Source organism: Dasypus novemcinctus, chromosome 27, assembly GCF_030445035.2.
Source record: "Dasypus novemcinctus isolate mDasNov1 chromosome 27, mDasNov1.1.hap2, whole genome shotgun sequence".
In the NCBI taxonomy this organism is placed as follows: domain Eukaryota; kingdom Metazoa; phylum Chordata; class Mammalia; order Cingulata; family Dasypodidae; genus Dasypus; species Dasypus novemcinctus.
The window spans coordinates 38,617,656-38,638,371 of record NC_080699.1 but is presented as its reverse complement, the minus strand read 5'-3'; the positions used below and the strand labels follow the sequence as shown (position 1 = coordinate 38,638,371).

The following is a 20,716-nucleotide window of genomic DNA, read 5'->3' as shown; positions in this document are numbered from 1 at the left end:
AGGGTCCTCCCTCTCCCGTGGAGGGAAGGGTCAGGCAGTGTTGGGCTCCGGGACCCCCCTCCCCCCCGTAAGGAGGGAGGTCGCGGCCGGATGGCGGGAGGACCTCGCCGCCGTCGGGACCCGCGCAAGGCCGCCCCTCACGCCCTCGGCTCCGCCCTGCCCGCCCGTTTTCCTTAAGCGTGGAACCCAGATGTCCCGGCCTCGGCTTGTTTACATTCTTGGGAATTGTTGCGGAAAAGAAAAAAGCCCGTCCGGGTGCAGTCACATATCGCCATCTGCGCGTTGGAGGGACCGGCGGGGTCAAGGAAGGTGGGCTTGAGGGCGAGGCGACGTCGAACGGTAGGAGAAGCGCGGCACGCCCGCGCACACGCGTACACACACGGCCACATGCACACTCGCCCTCGTGCACACGCCGGTAACGCGGAGAGCCCGCGGGGCGCCAGGGGCGCAGAGCGCACCACCAAGCCGGGCAGCCGCGGCCGCGCCTCCGCGCCCTGCGGCCAGGAGCTCCGCTGCTTCCGGGGGCGCTGCGCCACCGCGCCTGGGGGCGACCGCCCTTACCCCTGGGGTGGGAGCACGGCCCTCCTCCCCGCCCATTAGGGGGGATTAGGGACCAGCCGCTGCCTAGAGGGTGAAGGGTTGGGGATTATTACCTGTTTAAAGACGCTGTCATGTCTTACCTTGACGTAAGACGACGTGTCGGGGACTGTCTGAAACATCCTGGCTGGGTGAGGAAGGGTCCTGAAGGTTGAAGAATCAACCTGGGGAGGAGAAATCTCAAGTCACCCGCCTTGGAGAGCTCAGGAGGCATCCGCGGGGCGAGGGGTGAGGCCGGTGAAGGGGGAAGGCAAAGGGGAAGAACGGGGCGCCGTGGCGGGCGGGGGCTCAGGCCACCTGGAGCAGCGAGGGGGGTTCCGCAGCCAGCGCCCTCCCTGCGCCTCTGCCTCGGCGGCTTCAGGTAGAGCCCCCGAGGCCTGGGAAGGTGAGGGGCTGAGCGCCCGCTCACCCTGCCCCGTCTGGCCCTTCCAGCCTGTAAGCCCGCGAGCGGAGACGCGCACCTTGCCGGGGGTCTGGGCAAGTGCCCACCTGGGGACGCTTGCGGCCTGTACTGGTCAAAGGAGAGAAGCGGGCGGCAGAGAGGTGCGTTTGCCAGCTGAGGCTGCCTGACCCCTGGGCACCGGCACAGACCTTCTGCCTGACGCCCCACTGCCCCCACCCATCAGCCTGCGTCCGGCTGCCCCGCTCTTCCCTTGTCGAGGACCAGGAGGAAGACTGGCCAGGGAGGCTGTGGCGTCCCCTTTCCCTGACCATCTTCCCCCTCCCCTTCGGAAAGAAACCAGGTTTGCAGGCAGAGGTACCGACAAGGAAGGAGGGACCTCGTGTTGGTGGCGGGAAGGTGGTCTCAAGTCTGAGTATTTGGGGGGCGGACTGAGGAGACCCCCCCCCCAGGATACCAGGTGCCTGTGCACGTGAGGGAGTCACTCTCCTTAGCCAGGTACCCAGGCCAGGCCTGGCGGCCGTCCCTCTCCTTCCCTCCTTCTCTTAAACCATCTTGAACGTGGCAGTGCACAGCTTCTCCGGCAGCCAATGTGTTTCTGATAAAGCAGTCTTCTCCCCGCTAACACATTCCAGCTTTTTCTTTCTCTCTTGCTTTTTTCCCCCCTTTCCTTTGGCTCCTGAAGCCACAACACACACACAGTTCAGGGACTAGGTTGGTTTGTCTGGCCCATCGAGGCCCTTCCCTGCCTCTTCCCCCTGACTCCCTTTCTCCAGGGTCTCCCCCATTTCCTCTCAAAGCCCGAGTGAAATTCCCAAGCCAGCAGGAGGGAGGCCGCCTAAAGGAGGCCAAAGAAGCCCCGGAGAGAATGAAAGAAAGAAAGAGCCCCCCCGGAAGCTCTGCGTTTCCCCATTGCAAGGAAGGCCGGCGGCTGAGCCGAGAGAGACGCCCATACCCCCGCGCAGCGCCTCAGGAGATGGCACCCAAAGGAGCGCTCACCTTGGCACCCTTCGCGGCTGAGCCGGCGGGCGCGGGACGGCGGCGCCTGCAGGAAGTTCCAGCTGGTGGTGCGAGCTCTCTGCGCCCGGGATGCCCGCAGCCCGGACCGCGCCGAATGAACCCTGCTGACTCGGTCCAGTCAAAGTTGGCCTTTCTTCCCGGCGCATCGCGCCGGGCGCTCTCGGCCCCTGGGCATCGCGGTGGCGGTGGCCGCGGTGGGCTGGGCTGTGCACGCGCGGTGGCTTTGCTGTCCGCAGCCCTTCTTCAGTGCTCGTGGTCCGGTGCCCTCTTCCTTTCTCTTTTCCCCTCTTTTAATTTGATTTCCGTTTTCTTATCACTATTTCAGCTGGCGTCTGATGAATTGTTCTAATAGGACATCTAACTCCAGCTGCTTTTCCAGAAACCTCCCTGTATGACTAGGAAACTTTCAGGAACACTTGAAATCGCCCGCGCATATAACATAAAGACATGCAGCCAAGAGGAAACATCCTGTAGAGACCCAGGCCTTCTTCCAGCTGATTTCTTGAAAGTTTCAAATCATTGCTATGCAAGTAATCATTTCCTAGAGGTCATATTGACGAAAGCTTTCCCCCACCCAAATCCTTAAATTTTTTCTACTTAAGAGTTCCTCCACCCCCTTCTTCAGAGTCTCCAAGAACACACCTTCTGACCCATATCCTGGGCAGCATCTGTAAGAGCAAAGTGGACTGTGAGTTTTAGAGAAGCGATCCTATCTTAGGGGTTTTAATGAAAAAAAATTAAACTTTTAGTAAGAGTCATTTCTGTGTGCTCCTGTTTGTGTTTTTGAAATTTCGATGGTTGCTCATTTCGTTACTTATGTAGACCGGGCCTTGAATGGGACTTAAATTTCAGAGTCCGCACTTACATTTGCTCCTTCGGTTGCTTTCATCTCCACCAACCCTACCTGGAATTGCCGATGAGTTGCTTATGTCCTCCTTTGGTGGGACAGGTTTCCCACCCTCCTCTCCTGGAGTAGGGAAGTACTCCTGCTGGAAACGCACTGCAGGTACCACAAGAGAGGGACTAGAAGGTGGTTTTTAAGTTGGCAGTGGGTGAGGGGAGTGTGGAGGTCGCTGTTAGGAGCAGAGATGGGAGTGGGCCAATTTGGAGAAACAAAACAGACACCTTTGTGGACCTCCCGGAGTCTGCCCCAGTGCCTCGATCAAGGGTTCTCCTCTTTGACTCTGCATCCTTTGAGAACATTCGTTTAGTACCTGCTCCCCACAACCTGCCCCCTCCCGAGCTCTGGACATTTCTGATCAAAAGGCCACTGGTAGGACTCCATTCGAGGAGAAGGCACACTTATCACCCACATCTCCCCACATGGGGGGTGCCAGGACTGGCGGCAGGGTTATTCATTATTTCCTTCTCAACAATATCCCGATTTTTCTCTCCCGTCCCTCCCCTGAAGCTGAACATATTGAAACATTTTGCTGCTTAATAAGAGCAGCCCAGAGAGCTGGGAGGTGAAAGGCCAGCCCGGGACCGTGACTGGGGCGCAGGGCGAGGGCCGCGCTGCCCCGCCCTGCACATTCCTGACCGATGCTTAGGAAAACAAGCCAGGCCTTGGGGAGGGGACCGGCTCGAGGCACTGTCCCATATTTGTTCTTTCGATTCTTGGGGAGATTGTCCTTCCCTTCCAAAGAGAACACACTATTCCAAAGAACCACAAATAAAACAAAACGTGCACCCACATTGGATAACACAGCCTACACAATGTCATGCATTGAAAAGAAAGAGTCTTTTTTTTTTTTTTTTTAAGTTGGAGACTTTGAAAATGAGGGCTTTGGCTATATTAGGGGATGTGAGAACTAAACCAATTGTCTAATACCTTAATACCCAAATTAAATTTTTGCAAACCCTGGGTTCTTCCTTTATTTCCTTTGCCTTTCATTATTATTATTGATGGCTGTCGGCATGTATGTTCCATTCCATGTTTGTCCTCCTCCACTGTAAGCTCCCCGAAGACAGGGGCTGAGCTTGTTTTTGCTCTCAGCTGGATACCCAGTGTTCACACCGCAATTAATGGGAAGGGAGTGGGGGTAGGTAGAGAGCAGAGAATTGGAACAATTATTTAGGTACCGCCTTCCTATCTCACCAGTAAGGAAAGAGGGGAATATAAAACAAGCAAAACAAAACCATCATGTTGTTATTAACGAAAAGCTAATGGGAAAGTTTCACCTGGGTGATGCTGATTCATTTTCTTCTTTGTAGGGTAGATGGTGCTTTGTCCTAAACTCTTCAGAGAAGTGTTTGCGTGGGTCCTGCTTCCCAACTCTTCATGTGACTCCAAAGCCAGAATGAGTACTCCTTCTCAAGGGTCATGCAAATGATAGAACTTGATGGTTCCCCAGGAAGAGGGAAAAAGGAACAGATGAGCTGAGAATGAACTGAGGAATATCTTCAGTCCATTTTGGGTAGGATTTCAGAGATGGACAGCTAACGACCTGGAGGCCTGGCTTAGTCACATTGCCTTGGGGGAAGGGGTATAGGGGGGTTGTGGTATACCCACTGAGGAAGTGCCTACAGCCTTAGCCACCCAGTCCAAAGCCAGGGATGGTGAGGCCGTCCCATTCTCCAGGAGGATATGGCCAACTCCCTTTGTCACCTAGAACTCTCAATTGGCCAGAAGAAAATTGCTGAAATTGATAACAGCTGCCCCAAGGCAGGAGGCAGAAGCCAGTGAGATGAGAACGGGGGCAGGGAGGACTCTTAAAGCCAGCATATGTCCCCAGCCCTCTCCAAGGAACAAGGGTCTTTCAGGCTACACAGTAGTGCTCCCTCACTGTCCCACTCCAAGCTACTCCCTTGGACCATAGCCCTGCAATCTAGAGCCTGGATGGCAAGTGGCATTAGGAGAACAGGAGACCGGAAGGCAAACAATTCTTCCCAGTAGCCGCAGGGTGAAGATAGCTGGAGGCTCCTGCTCAGGCTCATCCATGGACTCGATGATTCTGAGTAAGGCAATTAGGACTCAGTTTCCTTATTTGCTCAAGAGAGGACTCCACTTACATCATCATGAGATGCCTTCCATTTGAGCATGCTGTAATTCCCTGACGCCATTTGGCCTGGGAAAGGATGTGACTGAGAGGCAGAATAATATTCTTGGCTTAGGAACTTTGCTTTCCAGTCTTGGCTCTGCTCCTGATGATTGGGGAATAATATTTTGCCATGCTTTGGATGGTTTTCCTGAGCAGTGAAAGGAATTTTCACAATGTCGACTCACTTTACTCAACTCTTCTAGAACCTGCTATGTCGATCAATATCTGTTTCTTACACACCCACAATGTTTTTGGCCATGTGTGCTCCTATTTTTGGCATTGCTTTCCACTCCAAATAAAGTCCAAAGTCACACTGAGTTTCATTCTGCTTCCTCTGTGAAATTTCTGTTCCTTTTGCTTTTAATGATGGGGCAAGGAAGGAAGTTGCTTTCTGCTCTTTGAACAAGCAATTTCAGATTTTATAGGGTAGCCAACAAGAGGCACCTTCCTTATCTCTCATTATCTCTGCCCCCTTGTAGCCCTTGACAAGCTGCAAACCTAGATTGAGCTCCAGGAAATATCAAGGAGGGAGAAGGGGCAGGCAATCTGGTCAGGGTGATAAGTCCAGGAAATGGAGGCAGTGACTAGAGCAGGTCCGTGAAAAGAGCAGTTGTGCAGGGGTCTCTTTGGTTTCCAGGATGTGTGTGACCTGCTAAGACTTTGGAGTCTCACCACATCACACACACACACATGCACATAGTCACCACATGTATCGTCTCAGTGTAAAGGGTGCTCTTAGGCTAGGTAGTTGTAAAATGGGGAGCCCTCGAGTGAGGATGGAGAGCCAGGCAGGTGCTACAGAAAGGGTCTCCCCTAGCTAACAGATGCACCCCATGACCCCACCTATAAATCACACAGCACAAAGCTTCCAGGGTTGGGAATGAAGCGGTGGGGCGACTCAAGAATGGATAAGACAATGGGCAGAGAGCAAAGAGGTGCTCTTAAGACTAAAGAATTTTAGATGCTGTATATTCATTCTTCCCTTAGTCAGGGTTTCTCCTCCTTAAGTGTAGCTCTTCATGCATTTTAGTTTACTAATTTTATTTTATTTGATAATCCCTGAAGCTTATTCCAATCTTAAAAATTTTAGGAGCATACTACTAGTGTCATCTAGGATTAAATTTCCTTAGGTTTTTGGGAGACGTCCTCCATCCTTCTCCCCTACCCCATTTCTGTTAAAAACTATGCCATGAATCCTTTGCAATAATTCATTGGGATTTTAATGAGGGTGGTGATCTTTCTGTTGGAATGGAATATTTTATCTATCTGTCTATCTATCTATCTATCTATCTATCTATCTATCTATCTACCCACCATTCACCTACCTATCTATCCTATTTGTTGAGGAGTGGGTAGTGGAAAGGACCTGGGTTATATCATTTTACCTTCTCTGAGAAGGCAAAGATTTGCAAAGACTATGTCATCTTCACCCTATCACTCTGGCCTTACTGAACCCTGAAAATGGGGAAAGAGGACAAAATGAAAAGATGAAAAGAAAGCCTCACTTCTAGGGCCTCTTACAGAAGAAAGTCATCACATTTTGAGGAGGAATTAATCAGTAACCTAAAAAAATCAAAACATAACTCATGGAGGGGACTTTGAGGTGGAAGAACTCGTTGGGACACCATTGAGAAAATGCCACAGAAATACAAAATGAACTTACTGTGACAACTGAGGAAAATAGACAGCAGTGTCATCTGAAGTGAAGTTTCTGTATTCCTTCTCCCTCTTTTGCCCTTCCTGCTCTGTTTTAAAAAAAAGAAACAACAAAATCCAAGGAAGAAGTCAAGATACTGGGCCAATGTCAATTCCATTTGACTTGAAGGTCTTTGGAGTAATACACGCTATTGGGGTTTAGTTGGAGTGGGCTGAGGTGTGGAGAGTCACTGAATGAGAAGATAAAGTATAAATAATATCCCTAATGCAAAAGCTCAGAAATATTCTTTTGAAAGTTGAGATGCTTTTGGCCACACGCTTCTCCTAGTACTGGTGGGAAAGATGCTGTGTAAACACGCTGATCCAATGCTGGCCCGCTGGGTCAACGTTATTATTATGGTTAGCCTTGACTTTGACAGACTGGGGGCAGTGAGGACCCAGAGAAAGCAATGCCGACAGTGTCGCCTCAATGCACCTCTTAGCTGACCACAAAACAATGCACCCCACTTAACACAATAAACATTGGGGTCTCACAGGCTTGAGAGTTCCTTTGAAGGAATGTGGTTCCTTAGATAAGAGATCAAAAGTGGAGGGTATGTTTTCATTTTCTTGTTGGATGTTTTTAAGGCAGACTTTGTGAACTAAAGTGTCTCCCTAAGTTTTGATGGAGGGAAGAGGGATCTAGATTCTCACCCAAGTGCTGTTTTCTCTTTTGCAAAAATCAGAATCATGAGGGGCCAGTAGATGTACTGAGTTCTTGACTCTGAATTCAAAGAGCTTGGTAACGAGGAGGTAGAATGCAAGGGTCAGGGTGTGGCATTATATTTCATGCTTTACACAGCCTGACGGTGAAGCCAGTACAAACGCTGGGGACATGGACAAAACCACACAGATGGGGCCCCACTCTCGCATGACCCACGCTCACTTGATGGCTGAGTCCCACAAGTGTGACCGCCTTGTGCCGAGAGATGGTTTCTTCTTTGGACACTGGTTCTTTTTAGGGTTCTACTTTTAAAGTTGACTAGAAGAGAAAGGGTGGAATGGAGTGGAACTTAAAGAAATAGCATTCTTCTCCAAGTTTTGGATGCCCAGCCCCCAGCCCCCTTCATATCTCCTTCCCCAAGTGCTGATCAGAGAGTGGGTTGGCTGGTGTGGCTACCTAGCATGTTTGATTTTGAACTGAGTTCAGCATGTCTTTGATTTACTCAGCTAGCCACCTCTGCGGGCTTCCTTGTCCTTTTGACGTCCCCATCCTTTTCATCCTACTGAACTTTTTTTTTATGTCAGTGGCAGCAGCAATAAAAAAAAACATCACAGGCAGGGAGGAATGTTTCCACTGAAAATTTCCCAGGGCGGTCAAGAGGCAAGAGTCAAGTTGTTGTCATGACGTCAACGAGTAGCTTAGGGGACCAGATGTCCCAAGTTTCCCTATACCACCCTCTCACTGAAGTGATTCCAGGGTGTGGTCAAGGTGGAGACTTAGGGTCTCTGAATTTGCGAAGGAGTCCCCAAAGCAAGAGTACCCCTACTGGTGAAGATAGCAGGAGGGATGCGGTTCCTTGCAAGAACCAGCAAGAGTAGGCGATGATCACATTTTTCGGTTGGGCACTCCTTTTGAATTAGCACCAAACTGAAATTTGGCCTGTATCTCTAGAAGAGAAGCTGGCCATGGCAGGGAGGCCCAGAAGCTGGCAAGATGATAAGCCCTTGCAATCTTGAACGCTTATCAACTGCTGTATCTGGCTTTCTTGCCTTTATAAAGTAAATCGGGAAATCTCACCACAACAGACTTTCCTGTGAGGAGGCTGGCATTTCCTGCCAGCCCCAGTGGAGACAGGAATGGAGGCAGCACGTTGCCCTCGGTCAGCCCCTTTCATTTCGGCTCCTTTGCAAGTGCTGGGGCAGGAGGAGTGGACACCAACCCAGACCAATAATGGGTGAATCAGAGCCAAGGAGGTGGTTATTTGCCAGGCACACTGTTTCCATCTGGTATTCTCACACTCAACATTAAAAAACAGAATCCACAATTGTTTTTGAACACACACATTCAGCACATATGAATGGTGGATACAGCTGACATTAATCAATGGAACTGACGGTTCTGAAAAATTGCCATTAAATTGGTTACATGCAGATTAAGTCATATTTTAATACACTTGGAAAACATTTACATAGATTCTGTGGTTTCATCTTCTAAAAATTATGTAAATAAAGAAGCCTTTTGTAAAGGGAATTGCCCCTCCCCACCTCACATGTTTATCTTTGGGGTCAATTTTATTCCAATTTTAATACATGTGCTATTGAAAAGGGCACCAGTCCTAATAAAAAATTACACATATGACTTCTGGTCGAAGAAAGATGTGAATGTTCTTAGAAAACTTGAGCGTGCTCTATTATTATAACATTTACAGTCCATATTTCATGACACATTAGTCAGTTGTGACTGGAAAGGACCTTAGAGAAATTCATGCTTCTTTTCTCAGAAACAGAATACCAAACAGAAATTACTTCTGCCTTCATGGCAAAATTTAAACATGCTATTTTGTTAAGAGTCACGATTATTGTTATCACCAACTTTAACTTGGTGAAGACTGAGTCTCACACGAGAAACCCGAGTCCCAGAGACATTAAATAACTTGTTAAATCTTGCAAAGTGAGCCACAGGGTGGGTTAGAACCCAGCTCTTTTAAATTATAATCTCATATTTCGTGGTTGAGTTTCTATCAACATTTCCCAGGAAATAGATTAACTTTCCATCTCTAATCACTTTGGAGGTTGTTTAGTATCAATGACAATTCTCTAATATTCATAATTCCCTTTTCTCTTTCAGTTTTAAGACATCCAGATTTACCTTCTATTTCCTTTCCTTTCATCCCGGGGAGGAAGAATTGCAAAGATAGTACAGAGAGTTTCCCACATACTCTTCATCCAGCTTCCCCTAATGCAACCAGGGTAGGATTATCAAAAGTAAGAAATTTGTGATTAGTACAATGGTATTAACTAAACTACAGACATTATTCCGATTTCATCAGCTTTCTCACAATGCCCTTATCTGTACCTGGGTCCAATCCAGGATCTCACATTACGTTTAGTTGTCAGGTATCCTTAGTCTCCCTCCATCTGCAAAAGTTCCTCAGACTTTGCTTTTTTTTTTTTTTTTTTTTTTGCAGGACCTTTATGGTTTTGAAGAGGGGTTATGTAGACTGTCGTTCAATCCAGGTTTGTCTGATGTACTCTTATGATTATGATTACATTGAAGCTGTAGATTTGGGGGAAGAGGACCACAAAGGTGCCGTTGGTTGCGCATCGTGTCAAAGGGTATAGGCATTGACCTGTGATATTACTGGGGATGTTAATCCTGACCATTTGGTTAAGATGTTGGCCATGCTTATCTACTGCAAGGTGACTCTTTTTTCCTTTTGCAATGAACACGCATTTGGATGGAAATACTTTGAGGCTATTCAAATATCCTCTTGGAGATACTCTTCTCTTGCTCACTAATTTTAGCATTCATTAATGGAATTTGCCTTGTGCAATAATTACTGTGGTAGTCTAAAGATGATTTCACTCATTCCTTCTAAAGTTATTGATTGGAATTCTTTTGTAAGGAAGAGTTGTCCCTTCTCCCTCATTTATCTATTTATTCAACCATTTATTTGCATCAGTATGGGCCCGTGGATATTTATTGTATTCTTTGGATTATTATCCATTCCTATCATTCTTTCCTTTATTGCTCAAATTATTCTAACTTAGCCATGGGGAGTTCTTTAAGGTTGGCTCATTTTCATTTGATGTGCCCCCATCCTTTTAAATCTTTCTTTAGTGCCTCCATATTTTCTGGTGCCACAAGATGCTCCAGGATCAAATTGTATTTTTCCTGTCCCAGTCCTAGAATCAACTTCTTCTCCAAGGAGACTTAGTTCCTTTTATTAAAGCATGATACAGAGACACCAAGAATTAACTGTGCTCCCTGCTAGTAGGTGCTACTGCTTCTAAACCCTCTCAGCAGGCAGAACAAGGAGATATGTGGACATATATTAACTTAGGTATACATACACATCTATATTTATTTCCGTAGCTCTATCTATACACTTTTTAAAATGAGTTAATGCTGTTGCCACTGATGCCAATGTAGCACCGGGGTTCATTTTACCTTTTTCCCTTTGCTTAATTGTTAATTTGTTTCTCCAAGAGTGAGGAATCAGGCACTTATCACCTACAATATGTTTATTTATTTGTTCTACCATAGTATACCTATAAAGTAGTTTCTGAACAGCTAATCCTTACCCTGTGAGCAACAAATAAAATTCAGTGTTTGTGTGCAGTTTTTTTAAATAAGAAAATGAAATAATAATTTTTAAAAATAGCCAATAAAATACAAAAAAAATTTAAAACCATTTGAAACAATGAAAAATTTTAAGGCATTGTGTCTTTCATCACTGTAAGATTTGTTATCTTGTATGTACATTTTCTTCCATACAGTCCCACAGTGTCTTGTTTTTTTATCATTTTATCTTCAAAGAAGCTTTAGGATACAGAAAAGTCATACAGAGAATACAGGTGATTCCCATATACTCAACGCCCTCCCCTCTTTCCCCTCTCCCTTATTAATAATATTTTACATGTGCGTGGTACATTTGTTACAATTGATACACAAATATTGAAACATTTCTACTAACCATGGTCACTGGTTTACATTATGGTTTACATTTTGGATGGTCAAAACCTATAAAAGTGTGCGATCCAAAATGTGTGCAGTTTTAGGCATATTGTATCTAGTCAACATACTGCTTTCCAGAGTTACTTAGCCCATCTTCTTTCTTCCTCTTTCCTTTACTGTGGTTATGTCATTCATTGGTAATACACTTAAATTTGGTTGTCAGTCTGCATTTCAGCTTGGGATCCACTGAAATTGGAGTTGATTGTTAAAATTTGCATATAGTTAAACTCACTCTTTTTTGGTGTACAGTTCATGGGTTTTGACAAATGCACGGTGTCAAAACCAGAGGACTGTACAACAGTCTCATCACGCCCCAAATTCTCTTGTGCTGCTTCTTTGGGGTGAACCCTTCCTCCTACCTCCAGCCCCTGATGGCCACTGCATTGTTTTCTGTCCCTACAGTTTTACCTGTTTCATAATGTCACAGAAACAGAATCATACAATATGTAGGGTTTTTGGATCTGGCTGTTTTCACTTAGCAAAATCTATTTGAGATTTATTCACATTCCTGTGTGACTTAATAACTCATTCCTTTTCAGTGCTGAGTATTGTTTCTTTTTGGATGTACCACAGTTTGTTCATTCATTCACATATTGAAGGATATCTAGGCTGCTTCCATATTTTGGTTCATATGAATAAAGCTCTTATAAATATTTGCATACAGATTTTTTAGAGTATGTAAGTTTTCAGTTAGTTTGGGTAAATACCTTGGAGTGGGATTTCTTTTTTTTTAATTAGTGAAGTTGTGGGTTTACAGAAAAAAATCATGCATCAAATACAGGGTTGCATTGGTGTGGTACATTTGCTACAATTGATGGAAGCACTTATTATAATTGTACTATTAATTATAGTCCTTGGTTTAACTTAGAGTTCACAGTTTGTGTTGTGCAGATCCATGGCTTTAAAAAGAATTTATTCTAGTAAGATGTATACAACCTAAAATCTCCCCTTTCACCACATTCAAGTACCTAGTCCAGTGCTCACACTGTTGTGCCACCATCACCACCACCACTACCAAATGCTCCCTTCATCCCCAGCGGGGCAGGCTTTCTGTGACATATGGAACGTGAATGCTTAACTTTATAGCTTTTGTATTCACTCTAGTAGATCTGAGTTCCACTGGCCCTTAATATTTACCAGCACTTGGTATTGTCGGTGGAGGGTTACCTCTCCCCATTCTAACATGTGTCTAGTGGTATCTCATTTTAGTTTTAAAATTTTGTTGTGGTAAAATACATATGAAAAAACATATTAACCATTTTTTCTGTGTACAATTCCGGGGCATTAATTACATCCACAATGTTTTGCAACTATCACCTCTACCTAGTTCCAAAATTTTTCATCACCCCAAATAGAATCTCTGAACCCATTAAGCAATAACTCCCCATTCCCCCCTTTCCCCAATCCCTAGTTATCTCTAATCTACTTTCTGTCTCTGAATTTGCCTATTCTAGATATTTCATGTAAGTGGAATCATGTAATTTTGTGTGTGCGTGGTTTATTTCTCTAAGCATAATATTTTCAAGAATCATCTGTGTTTCATTTGTATTTTAATTTGCCTTTACTTAATGACCAATGATGATGAACATTTTTTCATATATCTACTTGTCATTCATATATCTTCTTTGGCAAAATGTTTATTCAGATCTTATACACATTATTTTATTGGATTGTGGTTTTCTTATCATTGAGTTTTGAGAGTTCCTTATATACTCTGGAAACAAATCCTTTATCAGATTTATGCTTATATTTTGTGGCTTGCCTTTTTATTCCTTTAATAGAGCCAAAGGTTTAATTTTTTGTAATGTCCAATTTTTATATTTTTTTCTTCAATGGATCGTGCTTTTGTTGTCATATTTTTAAAAACCTTTGCAAACTCAAGGTCAAGTCCTGCAGATATTCTACGAAGTGTTAAGTTTTACGTTTAGGTCTATGATGTCTTTTAAGTTAATATTTGGATAAGGTGTGAGGTGTGTTTAGAGGTTTGACTGAATTTATTAATTATTTGGCACATACACATCTAATTGTTCCAGCAACAGTTGTTGAAAAGGCGATCCTTTCTGTGTTAAGTTGCATCTGCACCTTTGTCAAAAGTCAGCTGGCTGTATTTCTGTGGGTCTCTTTATAGGTTCTCTATTCTTTTTCATTGATCTATTTCTCTCCTTTCACCAATACCGCTTTGTTTTGATTATACCAGTTTTATAGTAAGGCTTTATTTTAAATCAAGTAGTGTAAGTGCTCTAATTTATCTTTTTGCAGAATTGTTTTGGCTATTCCAGTACCTTTGTTTTTCCATACAAATTTTAGAATCACCTTGTTGATATCTTCCTAAAATCTTGTTGGCATTGTGATCGTGATTGTGTTGAATTTATAGATAAACTTGAAGAGAACTGACATCTTAAAACATTGAGAAATATAAAAGCTTTGCATACACCTTTTAAAGAAGTCATAAATCTATATCTTTACAAGATGCATGCAAATTTATATATATCATTATCATATTTATATCACTGCTGCTTATTGCTGGATTTGACCTTCTGATGTTTTGTTCAACGTTGTCACTAGTGGCTAATATGAGCCACAAATGTCAATATTCAACAACACAAACGACTCAGTACCAAGATACAAAATATAAATATAAAATAAACCTCCAAAGAAAAGCCTGAGCAACCAGGCAATGTTGTGCATACACAGAGTTGTCTTTGTGCCTTAAAGTTTTATTATATTTGCAATTAAAAAATGCTTCTCCCATTTTCGCTACTAGAAAACTCCTTGAAAAAGAAAGATCCTTAGAATTTTGAGCATATATTAAGGCCTTTACCACTTGATTTGCATCACTGACTAACAGCATTGTAGTCTGGTGGGTAAGGTTCTAGCTTTGGGTCAAATAGACCTCAGTTTGTATAATGGCTCTGTATATACTTAACTCCTTAATATCTCCAAGTCTCATTTTCCCCATACTTAAAATAAGGATAGTAATGGCAATTATGACAAATAATTATAAAGAAGATTAATTTATTTTATGTTTTAAAGCACCTAGCACAGTTCCTGGATCCTAATTGTCAATAAATACTAGTTATGTTAATAAACAACTTTTTGTCTTCCAAGTTTCGAATAGCGAAAACTGTTTTAACTCTAATTGTTGAAATATGGGTACACCAAACTCTGGAGGACGTACTAGCAACAGCTGCCAAAATGTACCTATTCTGAAATGTAATAACATCACTGGAAAAACTTCTAATAAAAAATCACTCAATTGCTTGCATTGAAATCAGTCTACATATAAGGGATGAATTCATAAAATATCATTTCTCAGAAAAACCGAAAGTCTAAGTGACCAAAGTCTGGTTGGCTTTTCAGTACAGTTAGGCAGCAAGATAATCTAATATTAATCTTGAACTAATGATAATGCACACAAACACACATGGACATGCATGCATTGTGGTGGGTTGAAAAGTGATCTATATTGGCCTGAGGAATTCATCTGGTCCAGCTTCAAATAAAAAAAGAAAGAAAGAAATCCTTCGCTCTCTCATTATTCTTTTTTTTTTTTCTCTCATTATTCTTGCATGAGTAATATTTGTCTCTGTTGAGGCCCAGATCTTCCTCATATAGGTATAAGGTGCTGTTTCTGCACCGGCCACATATGTGCAACATTTAAAGCAGGGCCGTGTGAGCCACAAAAGAGAAGGTGCTGGCAAAAGAAGCCTCCAGCTCTAGTTCTTGCACTTGCAGAACTGTAATATGCCGGGGTTGGTGAAACCTGAGGACAAAAAAGGGAAGCAGTGTGCATGAGATCCTTCATTGGGTGCCCTGAGTTTGGACCTGACCCCTTCAAGTTAGTTTAGTTGGAAGCTCGAAATAGCCCCTCTCGATGGTATGGGCAGCACCAGCTAGCATGGCTCCAGCTGTGGGCCCCGAGGCTTTTCAGGCAAGGCCATGGGCAGCCCGAGCCCTGGAGGATTTGTTCACCCACCCCAGGCTGGGGCCTGTGGGACCTGGAAGGGCCTGAAGGAACCTGGGCTCTCCATGGTGGGTAAGTTTGAGACTCTCTTCTCCGATTCCATTTCCTGCCTCTAACTGCCACAGTTGATCGTTGTGACCTAGTCGCCCGTGACTGCTGAGGGAAATAGAGGGAGAACAGAGTGGCTGCGTCCATCTCCTCTCCTGCCACAGGGCCAGGGCCAGAGGTGACAACCTCAGCCAGAGCCCGTCACTCACTGTCACCCTCTGTTTGAAAACCATTTCCTTAGGATCAGGGAGCAGAGATTCTGAGAGCCTTGCAGGAGAGCTGGGTGGCACTCGTTCTTCCTTTCAGCTCAGGGGCGAGGAACTCAGGCTGTGATGGAGAAGGGTAACCTTCACGCACAAAATGGGGTAGGAGCCCATGAGGGACTGTTGGGAAATGGTTTCAGGAGTGATGGAGGTTCCAGTCTTGGCTTAAATGGAGGTGTCCTGTCCAGGAATGCTGGTGTTTAGATCTTCAAGCTCCATCTTTCCACCATAGCGCATGCTCCTGCAAGTAACTCTCTCCCCACCTAGGCCTCTGTATTCTTGGTTTTTAAAATGGGGGTACCCCCCGCTGCTGAAAATGAGGTGAGAATAGCCATGGGTAGCAGAGGTTCTGAACATCACACCCCAGGTCCACGCGCAGAGAACCAAGCCTGAAAACTTGATTCTAAAAATTCACTGATAGCTAAAAATACCCTGTTGACACAGGCCTGTCTGCACCCTCTGATTTTACATTTACGTGCAAAAATTTATGTTTTTCCATTTTCGTTGGCCAGGGTTCTGTTATTTGAAGGTAAGGTATGGGAAGTCCTTCAGAGCTTCAACGGGAGACAGGGAATTGGATATAGTTTTTCTCTCTGGAAAGAACTTTCATCGAGATTTAAAAAAATGTTTAGGCTCCTCTTGCTACTGTAACCTCTAGTCTTCTGCCAAATGGCAACACAACAAAGAAAGCCTCCTTTTCAAGTTTCTGGTTAATAAAACAACACAAGGCAAGACAAATAAACAGAAACAGAAGGCTTGAGAGAGCATAACTTGGTGAGCACATGTGTGGAGAGAGGAGGGGCTCCTGGGCTGGACAGGCACACAACTGTACCCCGTATACCACCACCCAAGGCAGACCACGGTGCCCAGTGTACCACCACCCAAGGCAGACAACCATGCCCAGTGTACCACCACCCCAAGGCAGACCACAGTGCCCAGTATACCACCACCCAAGGCAGGCCACGGTGCCCAGTGTACCACCACCCAAGGCAGGCCACCATGCCCAGTGTACCATCACCCCAAGGCAGACCATGGTGCCCAGTGTACCACCACCCAAGGCAGACAACCATGCCCAGTGTACCATCACCCAAGGCAGACCACAGTGCCCAATGTACCACCACCCAAGGCAGACAACCATGCCCAGTGTACCACCACCCCAAGGCAGACCACAGTGCCCAGTGTACCACCACCCAAGGCAGACCACCATGCCCAGTGTACCATCACCCAAGGCAGGCAACCATGCCCAGTGTACCACCACCCAAGGCAGGCCACCATGCCCAGTGTACCACCACCCAAGGCAGGCCACCATGCCCAGTGTACCACCACCCAAGGCAGGCCACCATGCCCAGTGTACCACCACCCCAAGGCAGACCACAGTGCCCACTGTACCACCACCCAAGGCAGACAACCATGCCCAAGGTACCACCAACCCAAGGCGGACAACCATACCCAGTGTATCATCACCCAAGGCAGACCCCCATGCCCAGTGTACCACCACCCAAGGTAGATCACGGTGCCCACTGTACCACCACCCCAAGGCAGACAGTTATACCCAGGATTCCACCATCCCCAAGGCAAACAACTGTACCTGGTACACCAACACATCCAAGGCAGACCACACTGCCTGAAATTATAGACCCACTGCTCCAGTCCCCAAACACATGTAATGGTAGACCTGGAGAAATCTCATTCGTGCCAGCCTCTCCATTTTGTTCTCTAAGGCTTTTTACCACCCCTCTCCCCATCTTTGAATTTGTTTGTTTGTGGAGGTTGGCCGCTGAGTTTCTAGGAGCTGTGGCTTCAGGCACACCATTTGATTTGGTCTCCACTTTGTGAGAGGAAGAAGAGGAGTGGCCGTGACCAGAGGGTGCTGCTGGTTCATCACGTGGGAGAGTTTGGGCAGGACTTAGCTGGCAGCTGACTGATATAAAAGAGGAGCTCAGTCTTCCCAAGCCCCCATCTTTTCCTCTCAGTGAGATGACGTCTTTGGACTCACCTGTGTGTAGGCTGAAGCAGGTGTGGCCTGTGATAGAGTGAAGGAGGGGGATGCTTCAGAGGAGCAGCTCTAGGGTCTGTTCATCCTGTGGAACCTGGAAGATTCATTCTATTCTTGCCCCTGCCCCTTGCTACCCCTCACCTCCCTTAGTTGTGGGCTCTAAGGGGGAGTCGGTGTGATCCAGAAGTAGCACAGTAGTAAAACCCCACTCAGCCATTTTATCCTTTCTCCTCTTCTCTTTTTTCTCTTTGACCTTCAAGAATGTTATCCTACCCCTGGAGTGCCCTGGATTCACACTCTCCTCCTTCCAGCAGGACACACAGAGAAGTGGCTTTCACCACAGAAGTGAACTTAAGCTCCAACCCCACAAGGAAAGCATTTCCTATTAGTCATTTTCCTGGATCCTTTTCCTAGACATGTAGGGAAGGGTTTTCTCAGCTCTTCATCTGTGTTCTCAGGGGACATCATCAGGCCATTATGAGGTGGAATCTGTGGATCAGCTGCTGTTAAAGGCTGAAAACCTAAAGTAAATTCAACACTTGAGAAATGGCTAAAGATTTATGATGTTTCAGAGAAGAAAATGTTCATAAAAAGCTGATGGGTCAACTTCTCTGCAATGTGTTAAATAAGAAACGGAGGGTGTAGAACTTCCCTTTGTTATTTGGAGCAAATTAAATGACAGGAAAGACCATGAAGCAGTTGGAGGTGTCTTTGGAATTCAACTATGTGAAAGTTTCATCTTTCTGAAGATTTTGCGTACTTAGCCTCTCTCCCTTCAGACCTGCTGCTTCTCTTGTTTATGATGACTTTCTCTAGGATACCTTCTGGGGTATATGATTCCCCTCAGTTCCCACAGATCTCCCTCAAATCTCACTTTTTTATTGAGAGCTTTACTGATTTCAGTGAAAATTCTCTTTTTAAAGATGATCACCCCACAACAATTCGAACCTGGACAATGCTCCAAATAAGATTTAAGTCTTAAACACAATAAAGGAGTTGATGGGTGCCTATCTGGCATCCACTTTCTTCCTGAGGGAATGATGCACACCTCTTCCTCACAGAACCTAAGGTTCTCAGGGATAGTTGAGCCATCCTCAGCTCCAGGGAGGTATTGATTTGACTACATAAGTAAGGCTGCAATTCCATTCTTGAAAACATTTCATTCAGGACTGGTCATGTAACCTTATTCTGTTCAGGGTACAGATGGCAGAGGCTTCTGGAAATGTTCTTATTCACTTTTTTTTTTAAGATTAAAAAAAAAATCATTCCCCTTCCCCCCCAATTGTCTGCTCTCTGTGTCCATTCACTGCGTGTTCTTCTGTGCCTGCTTGTATTCTCATTAGGCGGCTTTGGGAACTGATCTTGGGATCCTCTGGAGTCCAGGCATTCTCTTCTGCCACCTCAGCTCCCTGATCTGCTGCACCTCTTATTCTCTCTCCTCTGTGTCTCTTTTTGTTGTGTTATCTTGCTGTGCCAGCTCTGCATGTGGGCCAGCACTCCTGCGTGGGGCAGCGCTCCTGCGCAGGGCAGTACTCTGCATGGGCCAGCACTCTGCATGGGCCACCTCACCACATGGGCCAGCAGGCCTTCACCAGGAGGGTCTGGACATCAAACCCTGGACCTCTTATGTGGTAGACGGAAGCCCAATTGCTTGAGCCACAACTGATTGCCCTTATTCACTTTTAAAAGGGAGCAGTCAACAGCCAGTATCTCTCTCTCTTCCTCTGTTTCTGCTGGTGGCCATCTTCCCATCAAGGGGAAAGTTCCTCTGAGGACTAAGCTCAGAGGAGAGCAGAAGGAGAGAAATTCTGTGAAGGGAAGCCAGAGTCCTGATCGCATGGTCTTGGGAACCTGCCCAACCTCTGGACTTCCAGTTATATAGGCAAGTAAAATCCCTCATTGTTTTAAGCCAGTTGAGTAAGCTGAAAGAATCCTAACTGATTTGGGGTTAAACTCTCAGTTTGGCACAGAGTGGGCCTGGAGAAAGAACTCAAGTAGTTCCTACTCAAGTAGGAATCAGAGGATTCGGCCTTATGAGTTTTACACCACCTTGTACCACCTATGTGTCCACAAACGAGTCTGGTTTACCTAGACAATTGACTTTTGCAATATAACAGTGTTATGATTGCTGTGTCTATAGTACAGGTTGAATGAGAATCAGATAAGTGAAAGCTTCAAAACGAGCTGGGTAAAATACTGCTGTTGCCATCATTTGGAGGTTCTGTGCATTAATCCCTTATAATGAAAATAATATCCATGGCTAACATTATTGGGAGATAATTGTGTCTCAGGCATTGTGCTAAGTGCTTTAACAATTTAGCTCATTTAATCTACATTGCAATCCTATAAAGTATAAATTAGCATACCTCCATTTTGAAGATGGTGAGAACACGTTAGAAAAAGTAATGAATAGTTGTATTGTGATCTCGTTGAAAAGTGGAGGAGCTCACTAATAAATGTTTGACATTGACGAAAACTTCCCAAGCATGTGTTCAATAGATTGTCAATTCCACAAAAGCTATCATGGGTCCTAAATTCTGTATTTGACTTACTTGCATTTTTCAGTATTTTACCACTCATACTACCATTTCCCCTAAAATTCTAAGCTAAGATAATCTGAATTTCCCCCTTGCAAATAACTACTGAACTTATTTTCGCACAGCACTAAGGAAATAGTTTGCACTTATATTCATTTACACCACCCCTCTAAAAATGTGTATGCATATGTGTGTGTGTGTATGATAGGTAGTAATTGAAATTAATTGGTGCTTCAGATATTTTGAGACTGTTAAAGTAAATGTACTTACTGGGGGCAGTGTCTGAAGTAGTGGCCTGCTGGTCACACATTGTCGATGTAGGTGATCTAAGGTCTTGCTCTGGATTTCAGTCTTGGAAATGCAAGTGCAGATTCACTAGAATGAGTGAAGCTCTCTTAAACATCTAGACCAGTGGTTTTCAACTCAGGATGAGCTGTATCTGCAGGGATTACTGGCAATGTCTGGGGACACTTG

General features: G+C 45.1%; 1 protein-coding gene across 10 annotated transcripts in view; it reads right to left on the bottom strand.

Annotated features, from left to right (window-relative positions):
• Nucleotides 1-3,522, bottom strand: part of FLI1 (Fli-1 proto-oncogene, ETS transcription factor) — a 122,172-nt gene extending 118,650 nt beyond the window's left edge. For 2 of the 10 annotated variants that reach the window (XM_058289274.1, XM_058289286.2), the window contains exons 1-2: nt 1,997-2,685; nt 681-761 (exon numbers count right to left, since the gene is read on the bottom strand). In XM_058289274.1, the coding sequence (XP_058145257.1) occupies nt 681-719 (39 nt within the window). In that variant the 5' untranslated portion in view covers nt 720-761; nt 1,997-2,685. Of the gene's footprint in view, nt 1-653; nt 762-1,996; nt 2,686-2,882 lie in introns of those variants that run through there. The other 8 variants (XM_058289277.2, XM_058289278.2, XM_058289285.2 and 5 more) reach the window with 6 other exon arrangements.
• Nucleotides 3,523-20,716: the final 17,194 nt, after the last annotated feature.